Here is a 26,125-nt window from a genome sequence, read left to right on the forward strand (position 1 = left end):
AAACATTTTTTTTTGGCGCGAAGATAATTGCACGGTTTGCATAAAATATATAATGTATAAAATAATATCCATCTAGCGGCTTCCAAAGAAGAGTCGTAAGAGGTGTTGCGCCATCACAGTAAACAATTGCGGGCCGACATGTTTAATTGGAATTTTTTAACCTATAATACTGGCGTCAAAAACAATAATTATACCACCTAGTCGAACGAAGAACCCGAGAAATCTGTCGATAACGCGTTTCTTCATCTGATACACGGCCAACGGCAAAATATGTAATTTCATTTGTCGCTATGTAGACTGTAATAATTATAATATGCGTTTCAGCGCGCAGACCAAAATAATATGTACTTCTGATGTATAATATTAAAATATTATACAGATGCGAATCCAAGTTTATAGCTCATCTAAGGTTTTTTTGTATTCCCCAAACGATTATAAAATATTTATATGTTTATTTAGTAACTAGCAAGCAGGGATTCTACGAGATTTCTTTGATGTATAAATTTAAACTAGGTGGGAACAGACACACTAACATTTTACCACCAAGACGATTATGTTCGAATGGTATCCCGTTTTGGTCTTTAGAAACTAATATACTTTTACCATGTTCATTGCTATTCCTCCCAGTAGGTTGTTTTTTTGAAATGGAAAAATGCGAAACGCTAATATTGCGTTTACCGATAATGGCAGATCGGTAGACTCCCTGAGGGGCCTACTGGGTACTGTTGAAAAGGTAGTCTGAACCCAGTAAGTATACTCTATTGCTTTTAGTCGTATTCCGACGGAATATTGTATCCAGTAAACAATATGTCAGAATTCAAATGAAAGTTGTGTACTATACACGGTCAATGATAGTTTTCCTTTGTAATTTGAAATGTTTATTACAGATTTTATACAATAGCATTCTTCTAGTACATACAGTATTAAATATACATTATTATTCCTCATTACAGCATGTACACGCTTACGCACAATTATCTAGGCGAATGTACTAAAAAATAAATAAAAACTCGTTATAGTATAATTTGCATAAGTTTTCTTCGCTTATTATACTACTATTCTATTACATGTTATAGACCTACTTACCGCAGATCGAGCGCCAATTATGGACGTCATTAAGTATGTCCGATTGTATATTTTCAATAGACTTAATGCCGGTCGTGTCTCGAGATTCTATAATAACACTATATAATATATATATTTATAAGTATGTGTGTATTATAAATTTAACATTAGCCGGCAACATCCGAGTTTATGGCCGTTTGACGTTTGATTTCCATTAAGTGAATATCGACAAATACACATATTATTATATACCGCCCTCCCGCCTTCCATCTGACAATCCACTTTAAAATACATAATGTACCGATATAATCCGATCGCATCATTCTATCCATAATGTGTATTGTCCACGTAATATATATATATATATTTCTAATAGCAATATTATTTTATCAGTAATCGAGAGTGCTTAAAACTGCGTACAACAATAGTTAACACGTTTAACAATCCTTTTACAAATGAAGCAAGCGAGTTTCTTCATACAACGTATACCAATGTCTGATCGCATTATAAATATAATATATATTATGCACCTCAATACTATGTAGGATGGAATATTTATGCTAGGTGTCACTTTTTCCGTATTACTGCAATTTTCGTCACGAAATTTTAAAAACGTCAAAAAGTTTATATTAAGTAAAATTAAATGTCCCACTTATACCAAAATAATTTTAGTTTATTTAAAAATCAACTAAGCGTTGTTCGTAATTTTGACTAAAATTCACATTAATTATTAATTGTCACAGACAATGATTTTTATCGTTTTTTGTAAGAACATAATTAATTACTGTTGAGTTTTGTTTGATTACGAGTAGTTAAATTAAAAAATAATACCTAATGCTAGTCAATTTTCTAATGTATAAAAAAAATGCTAAGTAAATTGTTTTTTTTCTGATATTTTGAGACTAAACAATTATAAACGTATAAACTGGACGCAAAAGTATGTAAATATATACGTCTTATATCTATAACTAATTTAATTATTGTATTATATCGATTTACAACATTTATACGGGTTTTTAAGGCCGCTCTTAGTACTTTACAACCTAAATTCTAGTGAGTGAGTTATTTACGGCCTATAATAACTAATAACTAGCCAAGGTCTCCTACAGTCTTGCGCACACCTGCTGGTTTCATACAATTTTCATTTCAAAAGCGTGACTAATTTTGTTAATCTGAGCTTTGCTCAATTTTCTCGCCTCCACTTCGTTACCAACCAAAATTATAAACACGGGAAAAATTACATAGTCCAACTAAAATTAATTGTTCTGTACAACTAGAAATTTATTGTATCCCACAACAATATTAACCATCAATTTAATCGGACCATCTATGTATTTTTGTCCGTGTAATAACACAATATAAATCTAACGTGGTCAAAATGGGGAACCCTCTGCGTACACGGGACTTAGTCACTGTGTATAGTGGTCCTCTGCCCAAAAGCTGATAGTTTTTTTGGAGGGTTTTATCGCCAACGGACATTTTGGTGCGCACAGTATAACGGGAACAACACACAACCCGACCTCGGTACAGGTGTGCGCTCGAGACGGCTGGCAAAACCAAGCGGTTGTGGGGTTACGTTGCGTTTTTCACATCGGACGTATTGATATTTTATTTGAATAATAATAACAGTTTTCATGTGTGCGTGTGTGTACAGTACATTAAAATATGAACGTACGATCGGCTTATATACACACACATTATCCAACACATCGTCGTCGCGCTGTGTACTGTGGTGTAGGCGTGCTCGAGGGGTACATATAAAATAAAACGGTGCTGCTCCGCCGCCGATCTTTTATTGTTTGCCGTGTATTATCTATGTGGAATCATTTTGATTATCAAAGTCTGTATTGTACTTAACAGAGAGAGAGAGAGAGAGAGTGAAAAACTGGAATATACTTTCGAGTAGCCGGAACGGTTATACTAATAATATATTGGATGAAATCCGAGTTCCCAATATGCACGCACACACACTAGGTATATAGTTTTCAAACTACCGTTTAACCATTTTAATTTTTCGAGAAAACCATTAAAACATCTATACGATGATTCGTCGGTGTCGCTGCGAAATCGTATCCAAAATACAAGTTTATTACGGCGATTGAATAACTATACATTAACATCAACTATAACAAGGTTTATTCATTGAAACAAAATGTAATAATAATAATGATAAGAGTATATTCTTATGCGACTGCTCGAATTTGTGATTTTACCTGCCAATTCCGTAAAATGTTTGACTTTTCGATTGCCAAATTCGGCACAGCCAATTCGCGTGCAGTGAATGTCATGATGACCCAATTTGAATTTGATTTTCGAGGCGAACAATAATATTTTATAGACTTATTGCATCAGCGCTCGGATCAAATCGTCGTAGAGGACGTTCTAATTGTCTCAAGTTCTAACTGCCGTAAGGAGATAGTACCTGACGAACTTTGTTTAAACAAATCTATGTCGCACATTAAAACGCAATCATTTTGGTTATCACCGTTTTCATCAATCGTGTGGAGGTCTAAAATTGGAGAAAAAAACAACAGCTCTGTCGTTTAACTTTATCTAAAGGCAAACAATACTATACATACTAATTACTATTAATGGTTTCCATTCGATTACATTGGATTTAATGTTAACTTATATAAAACGCTTAAAGAATTATCTTTTACTGATATATTATAACTATGCTATTTTTTTTTTTATAGCAACCGCGAACGGTTATATTTCGTTGTTATAATATACGAGCGCCTCATTTGTTCAATTATTAATGATGACTATTGCAATATTTTATTAACGCTTAATTCTCAGAGTGTTTGTTATTGCAATTAGTTGTACATGACGTATCGACGAAAGCAATTGAAACTCAACTCGGACGTTAGAATCGCCTATTGCAAAAAGCACATCATCAATATAATATGCCCATGCAAACGTCCGTAATATACGTATGTAGTTCATGATCGCAAAAGCTCCAAAAAGTAATAAAAGTTAATTAAAAAAAAAAAAAGCATTATATGTTCGATGGTATCTTGGTTGTATAATATTGTGTTCACTGCGTCTGTAGTTTATATGTGTGCTTAAATTGTTATCTCTATTAGCCTCGTGGCGATATTTGTCGTCACGCCGCCACGCGTGATTAGGCAGTCTCATTAAAATAGTGACGGTCCAACGGAATTACAATAGTTATGTCATAACGCTCATCAATATAATACAATTATCGTGTAGGATGCGAAAAACCGCTGTCTGAACCCCAAATATTATTCATATCTAGATGTCTTTGACCGCGGTCGGTATTTAATACATAATATCATATTGTTCTACCGCTATAGTATATAATATGTTATAATAATATAATATTTCTCTTTTCGTTCAACGTTATTATAGGTCAAGGTTGTCGATCATTGTCGTGAGAAACATGCGCACTTATCTATGTAACGTCTATACTAATCATAATAATAATTATTTTAATCACACGGACTCCGGTGCGCATCTTTTTCACATGCTACGTTCCAGCAAGATACCATCGTGATGTGCATATATGAACTTAATAAAACAAAAAAGTCAACCATTCCTTCGCAGGAATGACTGAGATCATGAATATGTCTCTTATCAGTTGATTCTCCTTATTTTTAGATTTGATAATTAATGTCCCAACTCTTCCCTCGTTACCCTCCCCTCACCTCATTTTCACTTTCACTAGAGATTAATAAGACATAAAAGATGGGTTCAATCTAATCTTTTATCCCTGACCCTTATCAGACGTTACACTATTTACAAGGTGGTTCATTAAGGGTAAGACACTCATTTCTTCTTAAACGAATTGCAATTGTGTAGTTTTTCTTTTTGGAGTCACTTTATTCTTCTATTTTATCCATCACTGGAGTAAGTTGTTATCCTACCTAGTTCCTACCTCAAAAGACAGTAATGAAATTCATTTTTTCTCTATATGTTTCATTTATTATCTGAATTCATCAGGTAATATTTTCATTTTACGATCAAATTATTTTCCAAACTTGCATCCTACATTTCACTTCCATAGTAATCAATTGTATTGGTAAGATATAGACTACTGTAGGTGTGTGAAATGCACGGTTCACAGCTGTTAATAGGTCTATGGTCTATGGTAAGGACACGTATGTTCGCATATACATACACTTGTTTATCGCCGCGTTACCTTAACGGGGAACATCAATTAGACTTGCGATTGCGCCACACGGCGATCGGATGCTGGCGGAGAGGAAGAAATCAAAATGAAAATAAATATATATATATATAAACGCGAGGGGCCTACATATTGTTATAGTATACTAACTCCTTCTCCTCCTCGACATATCCATATGTGTGTGCTGTTGAATCGGTGGGCGGCATATATTATTATGTCTTTTTAATATTGTGAGTAGGCCCGTCGGGAGAGACTTAAAAAAGTGCTTGTAATAATTGCGTTTATACAAACCTTAGGCCGCTGCCCGTGTGTGTATACAGCACACGACCGCGGTTATTGTATATATACTCTCAGCCCATATGATTAACGGTATATTATGTTATAATACTGTGCACCCGAGCAGTCAGTCCGGCGGCGAGTCCTTTTGGATATACATTTCGAAGTGTTTGCGGCCGTTATGTATTTTTACGCCCTTTTTCTCTCACAAAAAATTACATATAATGCGACTAGCAACTCTATTCAAATGAGACACGTCATTTGGTCGAGTGCGACAGCTTACCTATAAGCTAAAAAATATTACAAAGGACTATACATTAGTTTGATCAAGCGGTTAAACTTACCAAGAGAAACTCGGTCAGACGTTTTTTAAACCGCGAGCATGGCAAAATATTGATACCGGCAACTTGCCGCTCGGGCTATGAATTTTCACAAAACATGGTAATTTTCTTGCAATTATCATCGACCACGTCCGTGATACTACACTCGGGGTCGACTAAATACTCAATTTGTGTCTCATCGAACTATGTAAATTGTTAACATAATAAAATATGGCCTATAATATTATTATTTCGCTATTCGGCAGTGTTTGTACTTGGTCACGTTACATATTAATCAGTCTTAGCATATTTTATTATTTATGTGGCGTGCCGCGTCGGACAGATATAACAGATATATAGATAAAAATCAAATTTACCGGATACATGACACACAGAGAGTGCATTATGTGGATATAATACCGATAGTGTTGCAATATGAATAATAGTCGTGTGATCAGTGGCCGTGTGGCATTATTATTTTTCGATATTGGTCGGTATGCATAATAAATAACTCTAAAACGAGACGGTAACGCGTTCTCCTCCTATTCCTCCAGAACTCGCTCTCCTTCTCTCTCGCACACCCTTGGTGTATATATATATTATATATATGTCTACAAAACAAACGATAGAAATAAATGTCAACACCTATTGTACGTGAATATCAACGAGCGACCACGATTTTCTATATACTCGAATGCGATTCAATGGCTTAAGAAACGCACTCGAAACGCTAATGGTCTGTCGTATTTTTTGGGACCATACAACGCATTGGTTGTAATGGCTGGAAGCCACTAGAACGCGTTAATATTATTTTAAAAAATAGGTTTCACTTTTAGCCCTTGCTTTGAGCTGCAGAGAAATTTGTTGTTTTTGTACCATAAACTGAGTTGTGTGAAATGTACAATTATACTTTTATTTCTGATAGCAGTTTAATGCACATAGAGCAGTGGACAGTTGGATCAGCCATCATGCTCTATAATGTATACGAGTATAAAAGTATTAGAATCGGTGTAAATTGAAAACTCGAGTTTTAAACTAATAATAATAATATGTTTATATACATATTTTCCCTCGACCAAATTGGTCCAATAGCTAAAATGGTATCGTGATTGGCGATTATGGAAAAAATAACAAATTAATTCAATATCGTTCCTACTCTATTTCACATCATGAGACCTATAAAAAACACAGGCTTTTTATATTATTATTTTTTAACTACGATTACGTCTTGATCGTGCCCGCACGCGCCCATGGAAATTATATATAATATGTATAATCCGTGTTTGGCGGTATATACCCATACATACCTATACTGATGAATATAAAAAACTGGTTGCGCGATTTACGCTAACCGTGCAACCGAATAGGTATAATTAAATTTGGTTTGCGACCACACCACTAGTCTTGAACTGCATATAATATCGCAATATGCACTTGAACGAATGATAATCCCTAATAATAAGTAGTAACTGTTTTCTCATTACCGAAAAACCGTCAAACCCACCCTTACTGGCTTGTTAGAGTCAGTGTGTGTGTTTGTTCAGACCTAATTCCGTTGAGGTTTTTTTTTCATATGCTGGGATCTGAGTTTTATTTAAACTGCACGGTTGATGGACCTCACAGTGTAAACGCAACACTATCTTATGTCATTTGTCGAACCGTTGTCATACCGTTATAACAAGATCATAATATATAAACGCGTTGAGTACACTACCAGTTGTAAACACTCTCTACACATATACATAAATATTTTATTACTAATAGTCGTAGGTACGAGAAATCTCAAGAGGTCGTTATTCTTCACCCGGTAATCCATCAGACCAGACAGGTAGCGAATTAGAAGAAGTCTTACGATTGCAGCTTATCGCTGACTTGGAAAGTCTGTATAATAATATTATATAAATATACCTCTAGTCGTTTCGACCCTGCTGTAACGGGGGATCCGGAAGTGGGGCAGTTAGTTTTCTCGATGACCCCAAGGGCTTCAGCGACCCAACGGTATTATACTCGTACTTGTAGGTTGTTATATTATGGCGTCACGCATTAACACACCGTATTCCTTATCAGTATAAAGACAATTATAGTATTTCCCATAATGTTCTCGTGTTTCTTTCGGCCATATGGTTCTAGAACCTAACTCGTATCGAAAGAAACCCGTTTAGGGTTGGACGTTATTTTTTTCAATTGTCATTATATTATTATTATCTAGACAATTATAATATGGTTTAGCCTCTTAATTTTCCCTTCTTTAATAGTATCATGTCCTTTACTTCTGTTTTCAACTCTCGTCAAACTTCTGAGAATCTCCATAAACTCTCTAGCATGTTAACAGAGCATACAGTAATTTACCATAACCGCATGACCAAAATCTGGTAGAAGCAAATGATTCTTTATGTTTTTTCGGCATATCTGTACACGTGCACAGTTATAAGGAGTTTATTGGTGTTACCATACGCCTATTTTAGTAGAGTTATTATTTATTGCATATGGCTGCGCACTTGCGGTTTTTGTAATTCGAGGGAGAGAGGGGGGGGGCAGAGGTGTCGGGTATAAAATAATCGCAACGCATTGCAGTAAAATTATGCATTACGCATTAGGCGTGTGTATCGAATTGTAAATATAGATAGATAGGCAGTACACTATCAGTACGCTATTATTGACAAAAGCGTTTTTGTTATAATGTGATTATTTCCTGTTTCAGGCTACCAGGAAAGCGGTAAAATGCGGATACTTATTCGTAGCACCCGGGCGAGACTTCTCCAATCCGATAAACCGAACGAAGGTAAGTTAAGACGACGACGTTATATTATACACATTGTTGTTATGTAAAGCCAGAAAGATTAGCGAACCCGGTTCGGTACTAAAAACGTAGTTACCGCGGCTAAAGGTGTGCGCGTTCAATTACGTTTAATTTTATTAGTCGAAGAATTGTCATGCCTGTTAAACATCTCGATTACCCGTCAGACCCGTCGAGCCGAACAGAAAAACCTATAATTGCCGCCGCAACCGTGCAGATTTCTACAGTTTTCACAAAATGCGGTTTCATGGTCGAACAGCCGCTATATATAGATACAATAATAATAAAAATTTAATTCTATTCAAGCCCAAAGAAATTCATTAAAGAAAAGAAAAATAATAAACGAGTTCGGTTTTTTTCGTATCTAATGTTACATTTGTTTTGCTCCAATAATCCCTCGGAAACGGGTTTTATAAATATATATTTTGTAGACACTTTTATTTTTTTTTGTTAATCGCCAAAACCAGACGATCGGAAATAGTGAAAGTCTTTGATGTTGTTTTCACTCAAGGGACAGATGATATTTTGGTTTCTCTCTCGGTTTTTATTTTGATCAGAAAGTTTTCGACAATAATTACGCTTTGAATGGAACCCGAGAAGAGGACTGTTGGTCGTGGTCAGTGTGTTTATAATGGCTTACACCGTAATAATGCAGTAATGATCACAACTTTTTTTTTGCTTCGAGATAATTTTGTTTATTATCGTCATTATCATTTTTTTCCCTTTACGCATTATTTATATTGTTTACGTATGTCGTGTGTGAGCTAGTAATAACTAATGACCACAGCACTAAACACACACACACGTTATAATAGAAACGCCCAAGAATACAATTTAAATAGTAAATACATGTGCATTTCTCTTGAGTTCTACTTGGACGTGTTTTTCTTCTTTTTTTTCCGCCGGCAGTTGACGAAAATTGCCTATTGTTTTTGTAACGTGTCCCGCATAGTATTATTATAATATAGGTATTCACCTACCGCCGCCAGCTTTATTTTTATAAATAAGTACATACCGTATAGTTCTCAGTCTGCATTCATAGACAAAAGATAACCTTTTAAATTACGTTAATTATCACCTAAAAAATAAACAATAGTTATACATTATATCATAATATTCATAATAAACAATATTTGTAAGTCTTATACACGGTCCGTCTTTGTAGAACTTACATCACAATCACGTCTTAACACTTTTTTAATATTATCGAGTATTGTATGAAACAACGTTTGATGTTTCCTTTAAAAAAACGTACGTATTTAACTAACGTCCATATTGGCATAAAGTACGGTAAGTACATAATCAATTCAAATCAATGTTTTCCAATGAATTACATGTACGACTGAATCAGAGCATGATGAACTATAATTTGATCGGTGGGGAGAAATCTAAAATGTATATAAAATTGTAAGGAGATGGTTAAGACCGTAATTTGATATGATTTTTAATATATCAGGAAAATCAATTTGATAAATAATTAACTTAAAAATCCAAAGAACATTATGAACCCGTCGAAGACCACCAAGACTATTTATTTTGAAGCCAGTAGCTAGAGTATTCAAATTGACTCCAACTTTGCCGATTTTATAGGCTCATACTCAAAAGTCGTCTCTGGAGACTTCTTATTTTATCAGTTAACTGTTAACTCCATTTGTTATTGATTTGCGACTACTACTTTACTAAGATTGTTCATAATCATTCACGAATAGCAGAGGGGTACCCCAGAAACGACACTCATCGTTGGCAAAATTAAAATATTAATTCAAACATCCTGTAATCTACTTATAATTAAGAAGGCAAACCGCGATATCAGGAGATCACCTATAACTGTGTCAAATAGTTGATTTTTCTAGTTTTCAAGTAGTTTATTAGTATAACATTTAAAAACATTTATTGATTACTTTTTTTGACAAACTGAAAAATAACTAAGATAAACCGGTTAACAATAATTGTCCAACTTGTTTATGTTTTATATTAATAGAAAGTTACACTATGATTAAGGGATTAAGATTAGGTAATTTTCACAGAAATTAAAATACATGTAGCTATTATTTTATAGAGCATATATTTTAATCATGTGATAATTTAAGCCGAAATGTGTTTAAAAAACTCGTTTTTAATAACCGCGCAGTTAAAAAAAAGATACAGAAATAGTCATGGTCTTTCCTCGGGTATCAGAATAATGATTTTGTAACACCTATGGGTATATTACCCATTAACCTTTAGGTATAGACCTGAATTCCATCAGGTTTTTTTTCTAATCAAATAAGAAAGTTAAACATTTTTTACTTAATTTTTTTGGGCGTTTTTCTAAAATATTTAACCTGCGATTTGTCGACTCGTCTGTAATAATATAATCATCTCGCGACGAATAATTGCGGAGATGACCTCTTATCTCGACAAAAAGCTCGAGCCGCATTAGTCGTGGCACGCGTACCGCCGCCGCCATTAATTTAATATGACAATTCGGACGGCGATGTGTCCACACACAAACACAACACACCTGGTTCAAGTGTAAAGAGTCGCGGTGTGACCGTGTCGTCGTAGGTAGGCATACACGGCGAGCTGCTGTCGAGAGTGTCGGGTACAAGATAGGACGTTTCCGTCACGTAGCGATAGACATTAAAGGCTGTATAGAGAAAACGGTGTAAAAAGGAAAAACGTATTAGGAACACAGAACACGGTAAAAAAATAGTACAGACTACCGAGGAGGACAGTGGCCAGAGCACACCACCACCACCGCCGCCGCCGCCGGAGGAGCTGCTGCCGGCGAGCAGACGTGACTCCTCGTCGTCGGACGTCAGTCAACCCGAACGAGCACGTAACAGATGATGGTTTTTTGTACCCGTCATTACTTCCACCCGGGCCCATTGAAAACCAATAACAACAAGACGTATAACGGCCACAAGAAACGTCATTTTATCTATTACATTTTTATTCCGCGATTCAAGAAAATCCGCGCAAAGTCTGTAACGCCAAAATCCATTCTCATTCGCTTTTGATTTGGCTCCCTCAGTGTCTTCACCGATAACACTTGAATTACACGAACACGACATCAACGCATAAGTCATAAGGCTGTATTTACTTCGTACAAAGGCTCTACATTTGCCATCACCGCATATACAATTCCTTGCGTTAATTAATACGCCTCGATTTCATATCATCCAATCATTAGACAGCTGTCTTGAATTTTGTATCAATACACTGATGGTTGACTGCATGTAGTTGCTATAAAACTGCGGCTTATTTGGTAAGAAAAAGATTTCTAAGAAAACAATTTCACAGAGAAGACATCGAGTATTATGGGTTTTTCAACAATCTAGTGTGATACGTTTTTAAGTAGTGGTAATGGAGAGCGGAGGCATAACATGCAAGATCTACCTTTCTGGGTTTTTAAGAAATAATAAACAAGGTGCTTAAATGCATTTATGCTCTTGGAAGATTGGGCTAGACATAGTAATGAGAGTGACGTGATGTCTGCGATGACATTTCGTTCGCTGACCACCGCCGATGCCTCTTGGTCTGTCTCCGCGTGTCTTTTGTATCATATGCAAGGAAACTATTCCCGCTAGTTTTTCTATCTCTTCTCTTCTTTTTTGTTTTGTTTTGTTTTAACGTGATGCAAGTCTAGTGTCGACTACGCCCTCCATTGTATGCGTCTAAAGATAATCGGGCATTATAACGCGTTTAGGTATTTTTCAATGGCGTACAAATAATGATCGGTACGCGCGAGGGACATACATATATTGTCTTTTCGGGTGGGCGTCGGCGGAAGGACGATGGTTGTACAGGTATGTATTATAGGTATCTACTATCGAGCCGACAACTATATTATTATTATACGACTGCCTTAGACGACCGGCAAAGCATTAGAGCCGCCGCTGCCGTTACCAAATATGAGGATGGCCCCTCAAACGCATGTGGCACACGCGTAGAGAGATAATAATATTATAATATTTAATAATAATAACGATAACAACAATAGCATTACAATCGGTGCCGACGCGATGGCCAATCGCGGTACTTATTGTCTCTTGCTCACTCCGAGTGGGTTAGGCTGGAACAGAGACCCCGATTTTGGCGGATACGGCACCTACGGAGATCCTCGCCAGATACCGTAGCGATTGTGTGAGGTGTACCATACCATGTAAACGCAAACGGCTAACCCGAAGATAAGTTCTACTTGCGCGGCCGATAACAGCTTTGGTCGTGTCGGAAACGCGCGTGGGTCGACCTTAGAACAGTAACAACAATCTCGGCCAACGATTATTTATCGACAACCGTTTGTATAATAATATTATGTATTTCATAACGTTTAGAAAAACAATCCCGTCGTCGCGAGTGATTTACCACAAATTTCCCACCCGATGAAATTGCATAAAAAAATATCAAAGCGCTCTCAAAGGCGTACCGCGGACAAGGCCAAACGATCGGTCATGAATTTGCTAGGAAATAATAACAGTTATCGCGCAATGATCTCGGCGGGAAGCTCTTGCCTCTGAGCATGAAAGGCTGCATGTGGTATTATGCGGGGGGTTAGTTATTTGTAACGTGAAAAAATCTGTCCATTTGTACCACCTCGAGGTATCTATAAGATAACTGTGTGGTAATTTGTCTGTTTAAAATAATGTTTTATTGCTTTACGAGTAATTTTGTAATTTACCACTGACATATTATGCAAATTTTTAAAACCATGCGAATTCGTGAATGCAGTTATTTTTTTTGTGATATGTTGACAACAAGAAGAGTTTACTATTTAACAAATGGATTTTATAATTAATTTGAAATAAATAAATATGCTACTGATGTAAATTCAGTAGTCCAATAATATTTGCTTCCAGAGTATATTTCATTTAAAAATTAATATGAATAAAAAAGCGTAATTACAGTTTTTGGTATTAAAAAAAAGCTCATCTCGTATTAAACAATTTTGTATAAATTCGCAAGTGTTATGGTTTAATCAATTTACACTGATTATTTTAAGGATGAACATACCAAGAAGCAATTGTGTTTAACTAGATACCAACTACAAATCATAGGAACATGATAATTACTATGTAATATACTAGACTTGTTTTGTAAAAATTCAAATTGACTATTTTCTATTAAAAACACCACGTACGGCTTCGTCGTCAAACTATAAAATTGAATTAAAAACTCGGCAATTTTTTTTTCTACAACTTTCAAGGCAAAACGCTGCGGCGGATACAGACGGGTTCAGTCCTCACATGTGTGTTTTTTTAAACCCGTGTGTATGTATGTATTCATAATATACATATGTATATATAAATATATAATATGTGCGATTGTGTTTGTATTTGTATGCTTTGACACAAATAATGACTTATCGATTTGACCATGTGGCGTGCAGTTGCTGCAAGCGCGAGCGGAAAGGAAACGCGTTACTTTCACCGCATGTAGGTATAATAATAATATTATGAGCTGGATAAGATCCGAGACCTTCGCGGCGGCCCGTCCGATTTTATCAATCGTACCCACGGATTAACAAGACGCCCGTGTAATCGTCAAAGGGGCAAAAGCAAAAATGCAGCATTTTACACAATATAATAGGAATAGTAATATTCATCTGTAAACACACAGATCTAGAAGCAACTGATGTGTTTGCTGTCGCGGAATTCCCTTGACCGTTCTAGATACGTCTAGGAGCCGAGATAAAACCCCGTCCACATATATTATAATAATATTATTGCAGGACAGCTCTACTGAACTAACTACTGTATAAGCAGTACGCCGTGAACGGAAAAGAACTTGTTTCGATAAAAGAAATTCTTGCATAGTAAGACTTATTCTGTGCGCCTAAATATTATCTTTGGCGCAACTTTACCTACCTTAGTTCATAAACCATACATCGGTTTGAAGACCGTTAGCGCACAACATAAAACAATTATAAAAGAAAAAGGTTGATGTAGTGTATTGTCTACGATTAAACACAATGTCACTTATTAAGTGCAGTTTTTATAAATAAAAAAATTGCGTAGTTGGTTTGTTTTCAGATTTCAATAGTAAACCCGTATCAAATATCAATAAAGATTTAAATTGGACGATGACTGTAAATCGATACTTTTTAAAGTATTCAAAGACTTGATAAATTTGTCGAGCAACCCGTTATTTGAATAATTAAGATTTTTATAAATCAGAATTTTCCAAATATAAAACACAGTATTCTTTTTTTCTATTAACCACTATCAAGTAGGTCAGACACCACATAATAAAAAACACATTCGAAGACTTCTTAAGGGCTTTAATCGGGTCCTAACAAAAATAGAGGAAATCGTATAGCCGGCAGTAGCCTAAGGAGAACATTTGAAGGGCTGCGGAAAAAAAAGATCAATGTCAATTTTTTATCATTCTGAGAAAATCATGTTTTTAATTTTAAAACGTAATACATTTTGCCTGTATGCCTAAACATCCGGCGGTCGTTAATCTCGGCTAATCTTTTTTTTACCTTGGTTTGAGCACATAAAATATACAATACATCAATACAAATAATTTGATACCAAAAACTCATTTTCAAAAAAAATTGACATTGATCTTTTTTCCCCGCAGCCCTTCAATTTTTAAAATAGAATGAACATTATTGGGACTAAGGCGATTGCCATAGCGGAACATCAGATAGTAAATGGAAAATGTTTTATCGTTGTTTTAATTATCACATTTCTGTTATAAAAACAATAAATTACCATCGAAATATTGTTAGTAGTATTATAATTAATTATTGGGAACGAACTACAGGAACATTCCGGGCTGGTTCACTCGAGATCTATAATAAACGTAGGTAAAGAATACAATGCCGTTGTGTGGAAAGTGTATCTTTAATCATTATACAAAAGAGATTAAGACGAACACCGGTCGCCGGATTCGATTAAATTACCATTATACCAACATTACATTATTGTGTTTGCGAAATTATCCTTGTTTAGTTTGTTTAGAATAAGTAAAAAAAAGCAACAACTATATATATATATATATTATAATAATTTAATCCAACGTTTCGGACACGTTTCAGCGACCGAGAAGAACTGCCAAGGATCGTCCACGAAATAGATTAACAGAGCACACAATGTGAGCATAAGAATATATAATAACGCAACCTATTAATCCGTGAGTGGTTTTGGTAGAAAAAAAAGTGAATAAAATGAAACAGAGCGTTAACATACCCGTTGCATAATCTTAGTATTTTTTTATTCTAACTTTTGTTTTGTTTAGTAGTGAGACAAAATCGGCATTTTTTAATATTTAAAAACGTTTAGGCGATTTTGTTCACCTTTTCTCCGCACCTAATTACATCACTTGTGATTAAAATAAATTATTTTATACAATATAATATTATCAAACTGCCACTTGATAGCAGATTTATTCGCCATAGATTTAGACTCGTAAACTTAAATTATCTTGTAGTATTTATTCGCGCACTCAAAGCATTTAAAACGCAAACACATGTACATCTCTAATCACACACTAGCGGTATAATCTGCTTGAATAGCGAGGGTGGGATCAGCAACTTAGTTAAACAAAAAAGGGTTAAGTGTTAAACGATTTTTGTAGGTGCCAACACAATGTATATAGTGAGCATCGTATTTGAAAAAGTTTTGCGCGCCACTGATCACTAAAGTATTTTACCACAGCTGTAATATTGCTGTACACATAAAGCCATGCAATAAATTGTACTATTATTATTATTATAAATTATTTTCTTTCAAACGGAAGAAAAATATGATATAAATGTTAAAATTATAGTTAAAAGTAATTTAGTTAAAAAAGCAATTGTGCATTTTTTCCTTAACATTTTGCTCGACCTTGATACTAGTTTGGTGAGCGCTGGTTTGCCGCGTTATTCTACACGCCAAACAATTTTGTAACGCACGATTCGTTCACGTTTCATTGTTGTTGTTATTATTATTATTAGTAGTATTATTATTATTATGTATATTATACTCGATGGTTGCACGGGTATATTAATATATATACATATTAATGTGTGTGTATGTATTTTTTGTTAACCGGTAATTAAAGTGTGATTTGCCCTGAGCTGTTAACAAGCATATATACACAACATTGGCGGCAGTGTTGTCTGTACCTACTACATAACACGGATAGTTACACGGCAACAGCTCCTCGGCTTGTCCTTGAAAATTCATAATATTAATTTTTTTTCCCTATTAATGTCGGTGGTAGGTACGACAGACATGGTTTTTTCGAAGCAAGCACAAAAAAAAATTGTCAAGTTTTACAAGCTGTCGCAGCTTGTATTCTATTCATATTTTTCTCGCCTACCTTGTAATTCATATTATGTACATACACTAAATATTATACTTACCCATACATACATAATTTGTTGCAGCTGTAGTAGCAGCGTTTGTACCTAACCTGATTCCACGTTTGTAAAGCTAACAATTAAAACACCAACACACGGTATTTTCCCCAATTAAACCGTTCATTATAATATTTTAGAAATGTATGTAGGTATACTGTTGACGATATAGACATTAGGTGTTCTTATATGTATTTAGGAGGCGACCGCGCGTTTTTGTATTGAAAGTGCGTTGGCATTATAATTATCGTAATTAGATTAGACGCTTTTAAATTGAGTATTAACTAAGTCTTTATACTGATATACACATTTTAAGAGCGTGTAGATGTTACCTATGTAATAAAAATATATTATTATTATAAATGCGTCGGTAAATAATAGTATGCTCTCTTGATATCTGGGCCACTCGATAAGGCTTGGATTTCAGCGCGTTTCAAATAATCATAGAAGATATTGATACAGTATACTGTATAATATTATAGATGGTGGCGCCAAGAGTTTTTTTTTTTTAATTTAAATAAACTGTAGGTGGGCTTTATTAAAACTGGTGCGTTAAAACAATGAATATCATATATAGTTTGTTAGGTCGTAAATAACAATATAGTCGCATCAGCTCGTAGTATGTTATGTCTTAATTAAAAAAATATATACTGATATTTAAACTTGACATTTACCTTCTAGCTAAAGGATATCCGTTGAACAAGTTTAAAACTATGTACACTTTTTTTAAAATGAATGCGTTTTTATATTGTCTTTTTTCATCCAGAAAATTAGAAGCTAAGCTATAAATTTAAATTAATGTTATTCTATAACAATTAATGCCTTATTTATTTCAAAATATGTATTACACATGGTTTTAGATTTTAGGAGGCAAATCAATAATAAAAAAGAAATGAAAAAAAAAAAATCTCAAATTAAATCGGTGGTATTAAAGTAGTCCACCAATTGTATATATTTTAATCTATCTCAATGCAAATATTCTATGTATAGCTAAAGGAAATTATGTATTTTTAATCATCTTATAAATGCTTTATTATTTTTCGATTAGTTAGATCGATTTTTTTTTAAATATTTACTATGAGAAACTACTTGGTTAGTACTTGTGAGAAATGTATATTTTAAAACATTTGTTTATTTTCGGTTATTATTTTATGTTTTTCCCCGTTAATTGCTTTATTTGTTTTTTTTTCATAACCTAATCTCTAATCTAGCCTCATCGGCGTTCGATTAATTAATTGCCTTCACCATACTTGTAATAATAAGTAAAGTAGTTATAAACAGTCAATAAATATTATGTAATATTATGATGTTGGTAATTGTGTGTAATATGGAACACGTGATACGATTTGTAGTAATAGAGTAAAGCAATAATCGGATAACGTCTTTTTAAACAAAACTGTTTGAATTGAATGTAACACAAAGTTTAAGTAATAATAGTATATAGGTATATTATATCCTTAGAACAGTGAATATACTTTATACTACTAGAAAATAAAGAAGTAGATAGTATAATAATTGTACTTTATTGTTCTGGTGTCTACACATATATTTTATCTATTACAAAAAAACTAGCGGCACGTGTATATTTTTATAAACACTTAGGTTAAATTTCAGCGAAATAATTAACTGTATTGGAATCATTTGTAATTGCGATTTCACAGTAAACACACCAGTTAATTTCCATTTCGTTTACCACGAAGTATAATTGAACAACGCCGCGTCTCGTCGAATTTCGGGCGTGTTGAAAATAAGTACCCAATTGTAATATTCGGCGGTCTCATACTATTTTGTTGCTGAGTTATAATTATTTCAAACGGTTGCCGGGTAAGTATATAGGCTATTTTATAATAGGTAAATGGAAAGTCAGCGATAGGAACCGCAAAAGATTCGTTTAAAAGTAGGTTCACATTGCCGTCTTGCATAATATGATATATTTTTTAATCGACTGGCGTTAACCGTCTTCAAGATTAATCAGAGTAAGACTTCCCGTGCATTTTGTCCGCATTTGACGATAATAATAACACGTTGGGTCGTCGTACACGGTACACGTTAATTTATAACATAATTGCGCCAGTATAATGTATGTATTATAACTGTTACCTCCTCGTTTTTGGTTCGACTACTTTCTTTTTGAACTCCAAAAGGAATAGGTAGGTTAACACTTGTGTGCGTTTTTTTAGAGTAGTAAAACAACGTTAATAATAATAATAATAATGGTATACATTTCAGCCATGCCACATGTACACATGTATATTTGTAGTAACTGTGCAGAGAATATTATGATGATTGTTGATGTAATTCTAAAATAAAAAATATTGGTCGGGGGGCGGTGCCCTTAATAGGAAAACCAATCAACGCATTATAGAGAGCCGTGAAGTAATTAAAACCCGCTATGATATCTTCGGTCGGCATTAAAAAATAAAGTATTTGGATTTTGATTATGTGTCATCCTTTTTGGCAGCAGCGGCGGCCACCGATGAACCTCCTCTGGCCTTGTCGGTGCCATTATCAAAACACCACATGTGTGCTTTCTCATATGATATTCGATTGATCGTAGCTGGAAATTAAACCGGCACGCATTGTATATTTCAATCCTTTTTTTTTTGCATTTGTAATATGAATAAAAAAATATATAATAATATAATATAATGCTATAATAACAATAATAATAATACCGACTGTGTTGATGATACTGTATCGGAACCGATTGACCCTTCTTGTATGAGTGTGTGTGTGTGTGTGTGAATAAACAATCATCTCGCCGCCAAATGGGTTCATCGTCCTCTTCCTATATCGCATCAAAACACATTGCACTGTACACAACACAAATACATACACTACATCGCATTCGGCGCACGTATCGTGTATTCGTATCATAGCACGTCATTTTTTTTTTTTACCTTTATTATTATTAATTTTTTTTTTTTTGACTGGCACTTGACTGAAATCAACCCACAGCAGCAAGCAACTCGGGCCCGTGTGTGTGTTCACCTACGAGTATACTAGCGCGTTATCGCCGTCTCAGGATCGTGATATTTTTTTAACCCGCTCGCTCCCGTTCTTCGATGGTTAACGCCGATAATGTTATATTATTAGGCACGTAAATATATTTATAAACGCCTAATGTGAATACGTTTAAAAAAATATAGTATAGTAAATATACGCAATAGGGCAACGAAGTATGTATAATTAATATTCTTGTCGGCGGTTAATTATGTTGAATCTCACGGTCCAACGACGAATATTGGCGTGGACGGAGAGAAAAAAAACTAGTTCTATATTAATAATTTAAAATGCGTTTGTGTGTGTATGTAAACCAGAGGCTAACAAATCTGTATACATAAATGCAAAATGAAAAGTTTCCCCGTTCGTATATTATTAATTTAAAGGTTAGTTCTTTCCCCCCGTCCCCACCATTAAACAAATACAAGTAGAAAATTAGTGTTGCACCGAATAAATTGTTTCCGCAAAACGAGTTCAAACGTAGCTGTGATAAAATTGTGTACAAGAACGGAAATTCTTCGTGCCAAAAGGAGTTTCAATGTACACTTATTGACTTATCATACGCATAAGCAATTGTACAAAAAATAAAACTCTTGTCGATGAAACACCAACTACGAGTATTATCCTTATTCAAAGTTTTACAATACAATACGAAAAATATGTAATTCGAATAATTAGTTTATCTGAAATTACAAAATACTTACGCTCAAGTTGTTTTTTGTGTAATCGAATATAATATTACTCAACATGATACTCAATTTACGCCGTGGTTTAAATGACAATAAATAATATCTAATTAAAAAAAAAAAACCACAAATGTTTAAATATTATTAAAAGCTAAACGGCATTACTCTACATTATATAGACGCCTAGAGTATTATTCTATTGTAAATCGATACCCGATTTTTAAATGCGTATTACCCGAGTTCTGTAACACAATCGAAACTCACGTCGACGTGGAAAATTAATCTATCCGAGATATTATTATTGTACGTTATTATGTGCAAAAAGTTAAAAACGATACTTCATTGTAAAAGATAATACGATACGATTAAAATAATTATTATTGCGCCGTTTGTCCTTGGCACCGCACTTTTTTTTTTATTGGTAGGTACACAACTAACGTTTTTTTTTTTTTATTGTAACGCAGTACTCGATGATGAATCGTTTCGTTAAATTCTTCGCAGTACTTACACGATTTGGATTGCAGAAATTCACGGGTTTCGTTTACTGTTTAAAGGCTCGGGTATAATAATAATATGCCGTCGTCGGTGAGGCTCGGGGAGGGGGCTGCCCATTTGGCCGAGCGCCAACAACGTTGTTGCGGTTACTATTGATTTACAAAATCGATAAGTATTATTAATTATCCTTATTATTGTATAAACATGAATTATATATTAAGAAACTGTACTATTTGTAACGACGAATTAAGATGTAAACATGCCGCGCAGCACCGACTTAAGTACGCGCCCGGTTGACTTGCTCTGTGACTTTCTGGTTTTTCAACCGGTTATATATATATATATATATAGTTATCGCAATAATTATTAATTTTTCACACACGGGCGCGCTCGTATTATGCACATACTATAATGTATTAAAATAAAAAAAATTATAAATACTTGTTGTAAGCGCCGTAACGTCAATTGCAATAAGTCTGTACGGCGCGTACTTAATAATATTATAATATTGTTTAAGTCCAATGGTGTTTGGCCGCCAATATAAGGCTTTCGAAGTATAACGGTCGTTTTTCAATCTTAACACGAACCAAAAAGTGTGCAAGTATACAATTATTTTTCGCTCGGTCGGTTATTATTATTGTCGTTATTATATACTTGAGTTGGTACTTGTATTTTATGTGATTCGTCGGTCCGAGACACGTTGTCGGCGTTACTTCTCGAGAACTCGATCCGTCTACCTCGTTTTTTCTTCTTTTTTTTTGTACATGACAGTAATGTTATGTGTCTGCGTAAGGGTTGCCCGCCCGTAAGGTCACTGAAGTTATAAAATTGAAACGTTTTCCTCAAGTCGTCTGTGTAAGTACGGCTTTTACACGAACCATGCGATATTGAAAATAATTTTGCATAACACAATTAATGACAATTAATTTTTATCTGTGTCATTGCTCGCCGTGCATTTTTTTACGACGTCCGATTTCTCAAAACGCACGCATGTTTGCACATATATAATTATAGGATCATTATTATTACTCCTGGACAATATGCATGCTATGTATACTTGTATTGCGACGGTGCGCATAGTAATAATTATTGCCATTTATTAGCTATAATAATAATTATTATTATTATAGTTGCGACGTGCGTTCGAGCTACACGTATGATGCCAGTATCGCGTTGCATAGTTAAAACAGTTTTATATTATCGGCGTTTTTATATATATTGAAAATATTCGAATACTTTGCGCAAGTAAACATTATAATATTATTATTATTATTAAAAAGAGATGCAAATATTTTGCAGCACAACTCATAATACGGTATTCAAGACGAACATATAGATACCGTGTGCTGTGTAAAATATGTCTGTTTTGGAGTCCTCGTGAAATTCGATTTGTTCGGTTTGAAAGTTATTTGTGTACACTATGAAGATCTCGTTTCCCGGTTTAAACTGAGTGTCCAACTAGATTTTTGTGCCAGGACCTGGGTCGCTTATAGGCTTGGCAAATACCGCATGTGCTCTCCCACCCCGAAATCGTTTTATACATGGCGTGGCAAGCAAACTATCGACTGAAATATATTCTATCCATTATGGTTTAATAACTAATGTCCCTTATCCAAATATGTACATTTTTGGCTATGGTATTGCGCTTCATACATTTAAACTCTACCGTTTATTTACAATTCATTGAATGTACATATTATGTACCGTTATTTAACTTGTTTATGTGTGAATAATGCGGTAGTTTCAGTAGCAACGCTAACATCATTATCGCTCTCCGCAGACTGCATTGGCTCAGAATGTAACCCAGAGTGTAATCCACGGCGTTTCTCGTTGCAATGTCTAATTTAAACATAATTACAAAGTGCGTGCGCGCTAATTATATCGAGTATTTAATCTATTACAAAGACTTTTTCCACCCTTCCCATTTTCTCATTAAAAAATGCTTAAAGCTCCTCTCTTTGCCATGGCCGCGTATGCCGATGGTATCGGTCGACCTACGACGGTGACAAATAATTAGCAAGTATCGTTTGCTTACCACGGGTATTGTTTTCCATATTAGCGGCCTGGGCGCACACTGCCGTCGAGTATAAGTATACAGGCACTCGACAATAATACTCTTAACGCGTATCAAGTACAATAATAATAGTTTGTAACATTATGGCCGCGAATAATAATACAAACGCGCTTTATTTTCTCTCGCGACTATTTGATACCGTATCATTTCACCATTGGACGAGACCGCAACAGAGTTTGAATACCACGCTACCATACCGCCGCCAAATTAGCCCATCGACACTGTCGTGTGGCCGCCGTTCCGCTTACTTAAGTAAGGTAGTAGTACTCATAATCATCCTCATTTTATTTATACGTATATAAAATAATAACAAGTAACAACATTATTACATAGGGTCATCGTCGCCTCCGTCTTAATCGTCCGTGTGAGTTTTCCCATAACGTGTTGTATCACTCATCTTGCGAATTGTGCAACCCAGAAAACTAATATACAGCGTTGCAGAAAAATCGTTTGTCAGCAAGCACAAGTAACATGTGGGTCCGGTTTTTTTTACTCATTGTGGCAACCTTTTAAACAAAAAATTTAATACTGTAATCTTATAGCCGTCTTCGAAGCCGCCGGTGATTTTTTCAACAACGACCAATGTTATATAATAATATGTCATAGTTCAGTTGTTAATATATATATATATTTTACATCCGTGGCCACCAGCAGATAAATATTATTATAATGTTGAATGTATCTCATATGTCCACTCAACACAAAATATCATATATTCCAGTATTGGCGTCACCTTCGCTGGTTCTTGTAGACATCTGAACTCTGAGCGTACACGGGATGATTTGTTAAGGACAAGTCACTCATTTCCTTATAAAATAATGGCAATTTTGTAGTTTTTTATTGGAAACACTTAAGTTTTTGTTGTTTAACAATGTTCAAATTTTAATTTTTTAATTTTCTTCCAGATCTTTATCAATTTTTAAAATTTAAACCGTAACTTACCTATATATTTAACTACATTTTTAAATTAAGACTATTTTGTTGAAAATGTTGACAACCAGTTTTGGAGAGTTACTTTAAGAATTGTTAAAGTTTAAAATTTAGGATGAGGGGAGGTGGGGTGTGCGGTAGTGTAATACAAATAATACTGCACTCCACCCTTCCTCCCATCATAAATTGCTAAACTTTAATAACTTTGAAGTAATTATCCAAAACTGGTTATCGACTAGTCAAAATGTTCAGCAAATTATTCTTATTTTTAAAATATAATTAAATATGTACGTTACCATTTAAGTTTTAAAAGTCGATAGAGCTCTGTAAAATACTAAAAAAGGAAAATATTTAGTAATTTTATAATATTGTAAAATAACATAAATAAGAATGTTTTCAAGAAGAAACACTACAAAATTGCAATACTTGACACTCAATATCTCACAATGTCTTATCCTTATTATGAATCACCCTGTACATGCACCGAAATTTGTTATTATTTTATTTTAAGTTTTATTAACGGTACTGACAAGGTCTATTCGTATAATATTATATTATTTGTTTTCGAGTTTTTTAGGTACCGCCGCCTTCACAAACAATACCTACATCAATTCTTCTATTATTAATACATATATTACTCGGTTTTTTTTTGTGCGCGTATATCCTCAATGTCGGCTCTCTTGAGATGTCTGAAATCGAAATGACTAAACAAAACCGAAACCTTAAAAATAACTACAGTCGTCTTTATTAAAACAGTAGCAGCAGCAGCACACGCCGCATTGTTTTTGGCATTAGGATCACATTTTTTTATATTTTCGTTGTGTATTAACACTAATATCTCTAATTTCTGTTTTTTTATTTTTTTATTACTACAGAGATGGCAAAGGAGGTGGTTTGTGTTGTTCGACGACGGAGAACTGATTTATTCACTGGACGAGCACGTGAGTACATAATCATATAATATTGTGTATATTTCTATACATAGCATAATATAGGCCGCACCACAAAACGTGTGAGCTCATTGCGCTCGCGTTTGTATTTATAATGGTTTCCATATGGTCTGCGACAGCTGGAGAAATTGTTGGCATTGTCCGGACCGGCAGGGTACGATATGTATTTTTAGACCTATATATTTACCGCAGTACTACAGTTTGAACTTTAAAATGTTCGGTAAAAAATATCTCCTAAGTTTATCATCCAATCCTTTCGTGTTTGTCCGTCTTAAATGTTAAAGCACTATTTTTACTACTACGTACCCTTACCTCCTCTTTCGACACTTTTATACCTCCTATACACCACAATACTTATATAGACTTGTGTCTTCTGTATGGTTTATAGTAGTTAGTACGATGCAGTTTTTTAGGAGCTCTCCGCAATTACGTCCACTGTAGAAGATTACCATAAGAGTTTTTTATGTTTTTATTCGAAGTGATTCCGTTGTATTATTTTAATTACTATAGCCGATAAGCGAATTTTCCATGTGAATTAGTAATAATTGATTTTATCAACAAAACAGAGATAATTGGACTGTTATATATCATTATGGTGGTGGTGAGTTGAATGTTGACACGCGTTTTTCCTGGTCTCTTCGTTTAATATGGAAATTAGCTTGTCGGTCTTTCCGGATAACACACTGGTTTTGTGTAAAATAATAAAAAAAAAACCATTTTATTTTATTATCGTGATATTAATCGGACTAACAGTAATAATTACAATATTATTATTATCCCCCCACATGATCGCTTATCCGCAATAAGCGCAAACGGAAAAAAATTCTGTCACGCTTTTTATTTTAATCATATTTTACTACCTTGATTGGCATGTATAACAAACGGGGTTATTTTCAAAAACACACTGTAGTATGTAGTCAAATAGTGTACTAATTGGTACGTCCTACAATTATTATAACATGTTGAATAAGTCTGTTGTACTCGCACGCTGACTGGTTTGATAATTAAAACGTAGTCATTTGATTTCATTTTTCTCTTGTTCAATTA

General features: G+C 34.4%; 1 protein-coding gene across 3 annotated transcripts in view; it reads left to right on the forward strand.

Moving 5' to 3' along the window:
- Window positions 1–26,125, forward strand: part of LOC126847565 (protein outspread) — an 81,816-nt gene that overhangs the window by 12,333 nt on the left and 43,358 nt on the right. For 2 of the 3 annotated variants that reach the window (XM_050587894.1, XM_050587896.1), the window contains exons 2-3: window positions 8,513–8,593; window positions 25,004–25,069. In XM_050587894.1, the coding sequence (XP_050443851.1) occupies window positions 8,513–8,593; window positions 25,004–25,069 (147 nt within the window). Of the gene's footprint in view, window positions 1–8,512; window positions 8,594–25,003; window positions 25,070–25,459; window positions 25,680–26,125 lie in introns of those variants that run through there. The other variant, XM_050587895.1, reaches the window with a different exon arrangement.

Source organism: Adelges cooleyi, unplaced genomic scaffold, assembly GCF_023614345.1.
Source record: "Adelges cooleyi isolate 19-005CV unplaced genomic scaffold, UGA_ACOO_1.1 ACOO_flye_CR_arks_rails_tigmint_CR_PRNA_108, whole genome shotgun sequence".
Taxonomy (NCBI): Eukaryota; Metazoa; Arthropoda; class Insecta; order Hemiptera; family Adelgidae; genus Adelges; species Adelges cooleyi.